This window comes from Lepisosteus oculatus, chromosome 4 (assembly GCF_040954835.1).
Source record: "Lepisosteus oculatus isolate fLepOcu1 chromosome 4, fLepOcu1.hap2, whole genome shotgun sequence".
NCBI classification, from domain to species: domain Eukaryota; kingdom Metazoa; phylum Chordata; class Actinopteri; order Semionotiformes; family Lepisosteidae; genus Lepisosteus; species Lepisosteus oculatus.
Genome location: NC_090699.1, coordinates 13,186,889 through 13,199,440, shown reverse-complemented (window position 1 = coordinate 13,199,440; position 12,552 = coordinate 13,186,889). Strand labels below are relative to the sequence as shown.

The 12,552-nt window shown below is 49.9% G+C and overlaps 1 protein-coding gene and 1 long non-coding RNA gene across 2 annotated transcripts; one reads left to right on the top strand and one right to left on the bottom strand.

Annotated features, from left to right (window-relative positions):
• The first annotated feature begins 58 nt into the window (after positions 1-58).
• Positions 59-3,479, top strand: LOC138238370 (uncharacterized). The gene is made up of 2 exons (XR_011189396.1): positions 59-2,208; positions 3,173-3,479. It is a non-coding gene; the product is annotated as an uncharacterized lncRNA (long non-coding RNA).
• Positions 3,478-11,547, bottom strand: c4h14orf119 (chromosome 4 C14orf119 homolog). Its single transcript, XM_069188723.1, has 3 exons — positions 11,249-11,547; positions 10,301-10,642; positions 3,478-4,257 (listed from the first exon to the last, which is right to left on the bottom strand). The coding sequence occupies exons 2-3, from the start codon at positions 10,640-10,642 to the stop codon at positions 4,084-4,086; spliced, it is 516 nt and encodes a 171-aa protein (XP_069044824.1). The 5' UTR covers positions 11,249-11,547; the 3' UTR covers positions 3,478-4,083.
• Positions 11,548-12,552: the final 1,005 nt, after the last annotated feature.

Here is a 12,552-nt window from a genome sequence, read left to right as displayed (position 1 = left end):
CCTCCAATCAGGGCTCACTCTGTCAGTGAGACACACTGCTCCTCCAATCAGGGCTCACTCTGTCAGTGAGAGACACCCTGCTCCTCCAATCAGGGCTCACTCTGTCAGTGACAGAGACACACTGCTCCTCCAATCAGAGCTCACTCTGTCAGTGAGAGACACCCTGCTCCTCCAATCAGGGCTCACTCTGTCAATGAGACACACCCTGCTCCTCCAATCAGGGATCACTCTGTCAGTAAGACACACTGCTCCTCCAATCAGGGCTCACTCTGTCAGTGAGACACACTGCTCCTCCAATCAGGGCTCACTCTGTCAGTGAGACACCCTGCTCCTCCAATCAGGGCTCACTCTGTCAGTGAGACACACTGCTCCTCCAATCAGGGCTCACTCTGTCAGTGAGACACACTGCTCCTCCAATCAGGGCTCACTCTGTCAGTGAGACACACTGCTCCTCCAATCAGGGCTCACTCTGTCAGTGAAAGACACCCCGCTCCTCCAATCAGGGCTCACTCTGCTGTGTGTGTGCTGGAGGAGAGGTACCATTGTTGGCAGAGAGGCACTCACGGAGGAATTCAAGCAAGAAATAATCAAACCAGATCAAATCAAGTCCAACATGACCCAAAGAACAATCCTGTGAAACGGATTATTTGGTCAGCAACTGTGGCAGCGCCAGTACCGGCGCTGCAGTACCACACTGGCGCGCCCTCCGTCTCCAGGCCGGGCGGACGTCTGGATTCTGTGTGAAAACAGCCGAGTCGGTCTTGCAGCGTCTCCGCCCGCCGGCGCCGCGCTGTCGTAACCCGCCGGGAGGAGCGAGGTCACGCCTTCCCACGAGCGCCGGGCGCTGGTCAGGGAGACAGGCAGCCGGCAGCGCCCCGACCCGACCGGTCGGCCCAGTTCCCCAGCCCCGCCGCCCGCGCAGGTCCCGGCAGGAGCGAGGCGCGGCCGCTCACGGGAAAGAGACTTTCCCAGGACTGGAGCGGCGTCTGGCGCCACGCCCTGTGGTTAACTGAGATTATAATCAGACTCCACTGACACTGACAGAGCAGTGTGAGACTCTCCAGGCTGGACTGGACTGACTGGACTGTGATCTTGATTAGTGATTAACTGAGATTATAATCAGACTCCACTGACACTGACAGAGCAGTGTGAGACTCTCCAGGCTGGACTGGACTGACTGGACTGTGATCTTGATTAGTTATTAACTGAGATTATAATCAGACTCCACTGACACTGACAGAGCACTGTGAGACTCTCCAGGCTGGACTGACTGGACTGTGATCTTGATTAGTGATTAACTGAGATTATAATCAGACTCCACTGACACTGACAGAGCAGTGCGAGACTCTCCAGGCTGGACTGGACTGACTGGACTGTGATCTTGATTAGTGATTCACTGAGATTATAATCAGACTCCACTGACACTGACAGAGCAGTGTGAGACTCTCCAGGCTGGACTGGACTGACTGGACTGTGATGAGGATTAGTGATTCACTGAGATTATAATCAGACTCCACTGACACTGACAGAGCAGTGTGAGACTCTCCAGGCTGGACTGGACTGACTGGACTGTGATCTTGATTAGTGATTAACTGAGATTATAATCAGACTCCACTGACACTGACAGAGCAGTGTGAGACTCTCCAGGCTGCACTGGACTGACTGGACTGTGATCTTGATTAGTGATTCACTGAGATTATAATCAGACTCCACTGACACTGACAGAGCAGTGTGAGACTCTCCAGGCTGGACTGGACTGACTGGACTGTGATCTTGATTAGTGATTAACTGAGATTATAATCAGACTCCACTGACACTGACAGAGCAGTGTGAGACTCTCCAGGCTGGACTGACTGGACTGTGATCTTGATTTGTGATTCACTGAGATTATAATCAGACTCCACTGACAGAGCAGTGTGAGACTCTCCAGGCTGGACTGTACTGACTGGACTGTGATCTTGATTAGTGATTCACTGAGATTATAATCAGACTCCACTGACACTGACAGAGCAGTGTGAGACTCTCCAGGCTGGACTGACTGGACTGTGATCTTGATTAGTGATTCACTGAGATTATAATCAGACTCCACTGACACTGACAGAGCAGTGTGAGACTCTCCAGGCTGGACTGACTGGACTGTGATCTTGATGAGTGATTCACTGAGATTATAATCAGACTCCACTGACAGAGCAGTGTGAGACTCTCCAGGCTGGACTGGACTGACTGGACTGTGATCTTGATTAGTGATTAACTGAGATTATAATCAGACTCCACTGACACTGACAGAGCAGTGTGAGACTCTCCAGGCTGGACTGGACTGACTGGACTGTGATCTTGATTAGTGATTCACTGAGATTATAATCAGACTCCACTGACACTGACAGAGCAGTGTGAGACTCTCAAGGCTGGACTGGACTGACTGGACTGTGATCTTGATTTGTGATTAACTGAGATTATAATCGGACTCCACTGACACTGACAGAGCAGTGAGACTCTCCAGGCTGGACTGGACTGACTGGACTGTGATCCTGATTAGTGATTAACTGAGATTATAATCAGACTCATTGACACTGACAGAGCAGTGTGAGACTCTCCTGACTGGACTGTGATCTTGATTAGTGATTGACTGAGATTATAATCAGACTTCACTGACACTGACAGAGCAGTGTGAGACTCTCCAGGATGGACTGGACTGACTGGACTGTGATCTTGATTAGTGATTCACTGAGATTATAATCAGACTCCACTGACACTGACAGAGCAGTGTGAGACTCTCCAGGCTGGACTGGACTGACTGGACTGTGATCTTGATTAGTGATTCACTGAGATTATAATCAGACTCCACTGACACTGACAGAGCAGTGTGAGACTCTCCAGGCTGGACTGGACTGACTGGACTGTGATCTTGATTAGTGATTCACTGAGATTATAATCAGACTCCACTGACACTGACAGAGCAGTGTGAGACTCTCCAGGCTGGACTGGACTGACTGGACTGTGATCTTGATTAGTGATTCACTGAGATTATAATCAGACTCCACTGACACTTGACAGAGCAGTGTGAGACTCTCCAGGCTGGACTGAACTGACTGGACTGTGATCTTGATTAGTGATTCACTGAGATTATAATCAGACTCCACTGACACTGACAGAGCAATGTGAGACTCTCCAGGCTGGACTGGACTGCCTTCTCTGTAGTAGGATTATTAAACACAAATGAACACCTCCAGGTATTCACACAACATTCACTTTTTAAGCAATGGGTTTATACTCTAAACGACTCAAACAAGCAGCATTTTGAAACTGCTTCACCTTTTGTACCAGAGTGTATTTTGTATTATTGTGTGTGCGAGAAATTCCAAGCACTGCTCAGACAGATGTGCTATTCACCGGAGTACAGGACTCCTCTGTTGCTGATAGGGTCGGGTCTTTTGTTCTTGGTCGCGGACAATACAAGCATCTTTTTTTGAACGGCTCAACTGTTCATGTGTGGTTTATTTATGTGACAACTGTACATTATTTTTTAACCCAGAGAGGCGAGCTTCTCCCTGTCCCAGTCAGTATGTGTCACTGTGCACGCACTGCCTCTCCCAGGCACAACGCACCCAGGAGCTGGGACACTTTCGTTCCAGAATCATACAAAAATAATAATAAAAAAAAAGATTTTCCACAAAGAAAGAAATGCAGGATCGAGGTTCGGTCCATCCGCAGATTTCAAGACCGGTTTGACACATCGTCTTCACACCCTCTCGGCCAGTTCCACGACTCTCCCACTCTCCGTGGGGGGGAAACGAGCCCAAAACGTTTCTCTAGGCGCCCCCCGTGTCAATAAACGATTTCCACATCCTCCACCGATCCAAAAACACACACACGATGCACAAGCCTGCTGGCGACCACACCCGAGAGGAGAGGAAGATTTACAACGTTGCAAAGTAGCGTGCAGCACCAGTTGTGTGCAGCACCGAAACCATTCCCCAGAGAGCTTCCTGTCGGGGCTGCTAGGGTGAGCCCCTCTGCACTTCCTGTCCTCCTGTCCGTTCGTCCCTCCTCCTCCTCCTGCCCCCAGCTCTCCTGCCTCCCAGCTCAGGCGACGCCAGAGGTCCCGGCGACCTCTCTGTAGAAGGCCGAGACGAAGGCTGGGTCCCTCTCCTCCAGGCAGCGCAGGAACTCGTTCCTCTCGTCCTCGTTCCACGAGTCGAACCACTGACTCCACAGGCGCAGCTGACATTCAAATATACTGGGGGGGCGATCACACACCTGAGAGAGAGAGAGACTGACTGGACACTCCAGTACATGAACACTGCACTGAGAGAGAGGGGTTCATACAGACACACTGACTGGACACTCCAGTACATTAACACTGCACTGAGAGAGAGGGGTTCATACAGACACACTGACTGACTGGACACTCCAGTCCATTAACACTGCACTGAGAGAGAGGGGTTCATACAGACACACTGACTGGACACTCCAGTACATTAACACTGCACTGAGAGAGAGGGGTTCATACAGACACACTGACTGGACACTCCAGTACATTAACACTGCACTGAGAGAGAGGGGTTCATACACACACTGACTGACTGGACACTCCAGTACATTAACACTGCACTGAGAGAGAGGGGATCATACAGACATACTGACTGACTGGACACTCCAGTACATTAACACTGCACTGAGAGAGAGGGGTTCATACAGACACACTGACTGACTGGACACTCCAGTACATTAACACTGCACTGAGAGAGAGGGGTTCATACAGACACACTGACTGGACACTCCAGTACATTAACACTGCACTGAGAGAGAGGGGTTCATACAGACACACTGACTGAACACTCCAGTACATTAACACTGCACTGAGAGAGAGGGGTTCATACAGACACACTGACTGACTGGACACTCCAGTACATTAACACTGCACTGAGAGAGAGGGGTTCATACAGACACACTGACTGACTGGACACTCCAGTACATTAACACTGCACTGAGAGAGAGGGGTTCATACAGACACACTGACTGACTGGACACTCCAGTACATTAACACTGCACTGAGAGAGAGGGGTTCATACAGACACACTGACTGACTGGACACTCCAGTACATTAACACTGCACTGAGAGAGAGGGGTTCATACAGACACACTGACTGGACACTCCAGTACATTAACACTGCACTGAGAGAGAGGGGTTCATACAGACACACTGACTGAACACTCCAGTACATTAACACTGCACTGAGAGAGAGGGGTTCATACAGACACACTGACTGACTGGACACTCCAGTACATTAACACTGCACTGAGAGAGAGGGGTTCATACAGACACACTGACTGACTGGACACTCCAGTACATTAACACTGCACTGAGAGAGAGGGGTTCATACAGACACACTGACTGACTGGACACTCCAGTACATTAACACTGCACTGAGAGAGAGGGGTTCATACAGACACACTGACTGACTGGAGACTCCAGTACATTAACACTGCACTGAGAGAGAGGGGTTCATACAGACACACTGACTGGACACTCCAGTACATTAACACTGCAGTGAGAGAGAGGGGTTCATACAGACACACTGACTGACTGGACACTCCAGTACATTAACACTGCACTGAGAGAGAGGGGTTCATACAGACACACTGACTGGACACTCCAGTACATTAACACTGCACTGAGAGAGAGGGGTTCATACAGACACACTGACTGACTGGACACTCCAGTACATTAACACTGCACTGAGAGAGAGGGGTTCATACAGACACACTGACTGGACACTCCAGTACATTAACACTGCACTGAGAGAGAGGGGTTCATACAGACACACTGACTGACTGGACACTCCAGTACATTAACACTGCACTGAGAGAGAGGGGTTCATACAGACACACTGACTGAACACTCCAGTACATTAACACTGCACTGAGAGAGAGGGGTTCATACAGACACACTGACTGACTGGACACTCCAGTACATTAACACTGCACTGAGAGAGAGGGGTTCATACAGACACACTGACTGACTGGACACTCCAGTACATTAACACTGCACTGAGAGAGAGGGGTTCATACAGACACACTGACTGACTGGACACTCCAGTACATTAACACTGCACTGAGAGAGAGGGGTTCATACAGACACACTGACTGACTGGACACTCCAGTACATTAACACTGCACTGAGAGAGAGGGGTTCATACAGACACACTGACTGGACACTCCAGTACATTAACACTGCACTGAGAGAGAGGGGTTCATACAGACACACTGACTGAACACTCCAGTACATTAACACTGCACTGAGAGAGAGGGGTTCATACAGACACACTGACTGACTGGACACTCCAGTACATTAACACTGCACTGAGAGAGAGGGGTTCATACAGACACACTGACTGACTGGACACTCCAGTACATTAACACTGCACTGAGAGAGAGGGGTTCATACAGACACACTGACTGACTGGACACTCCAGTACATTAACACTGCACTGAGAGAGAGGGGTTCATACAGACACACTGACTGACTGGACACTCCAGTACATTAACACTGCACTGAGAGAGAGGGGTTCATACAGACACACTGACTGACTGGAGACTCCAGTACATTAACACTGCACTGAGAGAGAGGGGTTCATACAGACACACTGACTGGACACTCCAGTACATTAACACTGCACTGAGAGAGAGGGGTTCATACAGACACACTGACTGACTGGACACTCCAGTACATTAACACTGCACTGAGAGAGAGGGGTTCATACAGACACACTGACTGGACACTCCAGTACATTAACACTGCACTGAGAGAGAGGGGTTCATACAGACACACTGACTGACTGGACACTCCAGTACATTAACACTGCACTGAGAGAGAGGGGTTCATACAGACACACTGACTGACTGGACACTCCAGTACATTAACACTGCACTGAGAGAGAGGGGTTCATACAGACAAACTGACTGACTGGACACTCCAGTACATTAACACTGCCCTGAGAGAGAGGGGTTCATACAGACACACTGACTGGACACTCCAGTACATTAACACTGCACTGAGAGAGAGGGGTTCATACAGACACACTGACTGGACACTCCAGTACATTAACACTGCACTGAGAGAGAGGGGTTCATACAGACACACTGACTGACTGGACACTCCAGTACATTAACACTGCACTGAGAGAGAGGGGTTCATACAGACACACTGACTGACTGGACACTCCAGTACATTAACACTGCACTGAGAGAGAGGGGTTCATACAGACACACTGACTGACTGGTCACTCCAGTACATTAACACTGCCCTGAGAGAGAGGGGTTCATACAGACACACTGACTGACTGGACACTCCGGTACATTAACACTGAACCGAGAGAGAGGGGTTCATACAGACACACTGACTGGACACTCCAGTACATTAACACTGCACTGAGAGAGAGGGGTTCATACAGACACACTGACTGACTGGACACTCCAGTACATTAACACTGCACTGAGAGAGAGGGGTTCATACAGACACACTGACTGACTGGACACTCCAGTACATTAACACTGCACTGAGAGAGAGGGGTTCATACAGACACACTGACTGGACACTCCAGTACATTAACACTGCACTGAGAGAGAGGGGTTCATACAGACACACTGACTGACTGGACACTCCAGTACATTAACACTGCACTGAGAGAGAGGGGTTCATACAGACACACAGACTGACTGGACACTCCAGTACATTAACACTGCACTGAGAGAGAGGGGTTCATACAGACACACTGACTGACTGGACACTCCAGTACATTAACACTCCACTGAGAGAGAGGGGTTCATACAGACACACTGACTGACTGGACACTCCAGTACATTAACACTGCCCTGAGAGAGAGGGGTTCATACAGACACACTGACTGACTGGACACTCCAGTACATTAACACTGCACCGAGAGAGAGGGGTTCATACAGACACACTGACTGACTGGACACTCCAGTACATTAACACTGCACTGAGAGAGAGGGGTTCATACAGACACACTGACTGACTGGACACTCCAGTACATTAACACTGCACTGAGAGAGAGGGGTTCATACAGACACACTGACTGGACACTCCAGTACATTAACACTGCACTGAGAGAGAGGGGTTCATACAGACACACTGACTGACTGGACACTCCAGTACATTAACACTGCACTGAGAGAGAGGGGTTCATACAGACACACTGACTGACTGGACACTCCAGTACATTAACACTGCACTGAGAGAGAGGGGTTCATACAGACACACTGACTGGACACTCCAGTACATTAACACTGCACTGAGAGAGAGGGGTTCATACAGACACACTGACTGACTGGACACTCCAGTACATTAACACTGCACTGAGAGAGAGGGGTTCATACAGACACACTGACTGACTGGACACTCCAGTACATTAACACTGCACTGAGAGAGAGGGGTTCATACAGACACACTGACTGGACACTCCAGTACATTAACACTGCACTGAGAGAGAGGGGTTCATACAGACACACTGACTGACTGGACACTCCAGTACATTAACACTGCACTGAGAGAGAGGAGTTCATACAGACACACTGACTGACTGGACACTCCAGTACATTAACACTGCACTGAGAGAGAGGGGTTCATACAGACAAACTGACTGACTGGACACTCCAGTACATTAACACTGCCCTGAGAGAGAGGGGTTCATACAGACACACTGACTGGACACTCCAGTACATTAACACTGCACTGAGAGAGAGGGGTTCATACAGACACACTGACTGGACACTCCAGTACATTAACACTGCACTGAGAGAGAGGGGTTCATACAGACACACTGACTGACTGGACACTCCAGTACATTAACACTGCACTGAGAGAGAGGGGTTCATACAGACACACTGACTGACTGGACACTCCAGTACATTAACACTGCACTGAGAGAGAGGGGTTCATACAGACACACTGACTGACTGGTCACTCCAGTACATTAACACTGCCCTGAGAGAGAGGGGTTCATACAGACACACTGACTGACTGGACACTCCGGTACATTAACACTGAACCGAGAGAGAGGGGTTCATACAGACACACTGACTGGACACTCCAGTACATTAACACTGCACTGAGAGAGAGGGGTTCATACAGACACACTGACTGACTGGACACTCCAGTACATTAACACTGCACTGAGAGAGAGGGGTTCATACAGACACACTGACTGACTGGACACTCCAGTACATTAACACTGCACTGAGAGAGAGGGGTTCATACAGACACACTGACTGGACACTCCAGTACATTAACACTGCACTGAGAGAGAGGGGTTCATACAGACACACTGACTGACTGGACACTCCAGTACATTAACACTGCACTGAGAGAGAGGGGTTCATACAGACACACAGACTGACTGGACACTCCAGTACATTAACACTGCACTGAGAGAGAGGGGTTCATACAGACACACTGACTGACTGGACACTCCAGTACATTAACACTCCACTGAGAGAGAGGGGTTCATACAGACACACTGACTGACTGGACACTCCAGTACATTAACACTGCCCTGAGAGAGAGGGGTTCATACAGACACACTGACTGACTGGACACTCCAGTACATTAACACTGCACCGAGAGAGAGGGGTTCATACAGACACACTGACTGACTGGACACTCCAGTACATTAACACTGCACTGAGAGAGAGGGGTTCATACAGACACACTGACTGACTGGACACTCCAGTACATTAACACTGCACTGAGAGAGAGGGGTTCATACAGACACACTGACTGGACACTCCAGTACATTAACACTGCACTGAGAGAGAGGGGTTCATACAGACACACTGACTGACTGGACACTCCAGTACATTAACACTGCACTGAGAGAGAGGGGTTCATACAGACACACTGACTGACTGGACACTCCAGTACATTAACACTGCACTGAGAGAGAGGGGTTCATACAGACACACTGACTGGACACTCCAGTACATTAACACTGCACTGAGAGAGAGGGGTTCATACAGACACACTGACTGACTGGACACTCCAGTACATTAACACTGCACTGAGAGAGAGGGGTTCATACAGACACACTGACTGACTGGACACTCCAGTACATTAACACTGCACTGAGAGAGAGGGGTTCATACAGACACACTGACTGGACACTCCAGTACATTAACACTGCACTGAGAGAGAGGGGTTCATACAGACACACTGACTGGACACTCCAGTACATTAACACTGCACTGAGAGAGAGGGGTTCATACAGACACACTGACTGACCTGCAGGGAGGTCAGCTGGTCCAGCAGGGTGCAGATCTTCCCAGGCACGGCCTTGGCCAGCAGGTCCTGCAGGAAGCGGCTCTTCTGCGGCGGAGGCCAGCTCTGCAGCCAGCTGAGCACGCAGCGCTGCTCCTGCAGCGTCACGTAGGACAGGCAGGGCGGCGCTGGCGGGGCCCTCGGGGCCTCGGGCTGGCCGGGGGGCACGGCCGGCAGGGGGCAGGTGAAGGGCTCGGGCCCGGGGGGCACCGGGCTGCTGAGGGAGAGGAGGTCCTCCCAGCTAGGGGGCGCTGTCGCTGCAGGGGGGCAATGTGGACCCTGGACTGCCTGATGGAACCAGGACATCTAGAGAGAGAGGAGATCACAGAGAAGCCCTCAGTAATACACACACAACAGGACAGGAGACACAGTGAGAGAGAGGAGATCACAGAGAAGCCCTCAGTAATACACACACAACAGGACAGGAGACACAGTGAGAGAGAGAGAAGATCACAGAGAAGCCCTCAGTAATACACACACAACAGGACAGGAGACACAGTGAGAGAGAGAGGAGATCACAGAGAGTCCCTCAGTAATACACACACACAACAGGACAGGAGACACAGTGAGAGAGAGGAGATCACAGAGAATCCCTCAGTAATACACACACACAACAGGACAGGAGACACAGTGAGAGAGAGAGGAGATCACAGAGAATCCCTCAGTAATACACACACACAACAGGACAGGAGACACAGTGAGAGAGAGAGGAGATCACAGAGAATCCCTCGGTAATACACACACACAACAGGACAGGAGACACAGTGAGTGAGAGATAGGAGATCGTAGAGAAGCCCTCAGTAATAAACACACAACAGGACAGGAGACACAGTGAGAGAGAGGAGATCACAGAGAAGCCCTCAATAATAACATTACTAATAATAATTGACAGGGCGTGAGAAGTGCTCTTACCGTAGCACCGTAAAGGAATAAAGAAATGTCTCTTTGCCTCCTGTTCCCGAAATGTGAACCGCGATCACGCGTGTTTATTTACGTCTCAGTCCATGTCCTCCCGATATTCTTCAGGCACCACGGTTACACAGACACCCCCGGTTCGGTCCCTGGGCCTTTCCTTGCCGCCGCTGTCGGTACACAACTCTCGGAGTTTGCCTGGGTCTGTGGTGTGTGTGTTGTTATTGTTGTTACTCGCCCGTCTGTGAAGGAAGGAAAACACCACAGCTTCCGGTTTTAAACGGAAACCGGAAAGGGCTGGTCTCGACGAGAGCGACCGGAAAGAGCCGAGGGGCGATCCCTTCCGCTCGGGTCTTTCCGTCAACTCGCGCTGTGGACGCGCAGGAGCTTCTCTGTTTCCGGATCACGACCGGATTTGTGTTCTGTTGTGTAGACAGGCCAGAGCAGTGTTTTAGTAGCCGAAATAATAATAATAATAATCATCGCTGCCGCTGTTGTCATCATCACCAGCTACAGAGTCGATCCCCCTGCTGATGTCGCAGGAGAGACGTGCCGACAGCGCCACCTAGCGTTGGTAAAAGTTTGCGCCAGTAGCGGTTTAATTCCGACGCGGATCTGCAGACGCAGCACAAACCGCTTGAGAAGAGAGCTCTGCTCTTTTTTTATTATTAAACGTATAAAGAATTTTACAGACACAACCAGAGGATCGGAAACAGACAGGCACAAGAGAAAAAAACACAAACAGAAAAAAAAACAGTTAACCGCCAGAGGTAATGAAGTCAATGATGTGTTCGGATGATTTTTGGACAGATATCAAACGTTTTCCTTGCTGTAGCATTTCTCAGTTTTTTTAATAGAATTTCGTTTCAACTCCACCTCAAAAGTACTGAAAGGGGGAGTGTTATTGGACCATTTTGCTTGATGAATGTGACATTTACCCAGAATGACTATGATAAATGTACTATAAATAAATGCTTATTAAACAGCACAATCAAATATCAAAATCCCTCAATCTAAAAACACCTTTAACTGCCTGCACACAAAACACTGCAAGTCCGTCCAGAACAGCTTCCCAAACCCACCCCAGCCCTTGGGTCCCGGAGCGCAGCCCGAGCCCGGCTGTGCCAGCGGGGGAGATCTATCCGCTCGACGGAGGGCGGCTCGGGCCCGGTGATTTTCTGCGCGGACCTCAGAACCCCCTGTACGGCCTTTCTGTCCTGTCCTGGGGCTCCACTGCACCACCCCGGAGTGCGCTGGCTCTGGGGCTCAGGATCTGCGCCGTGATAATATGACTCTGATTTTAC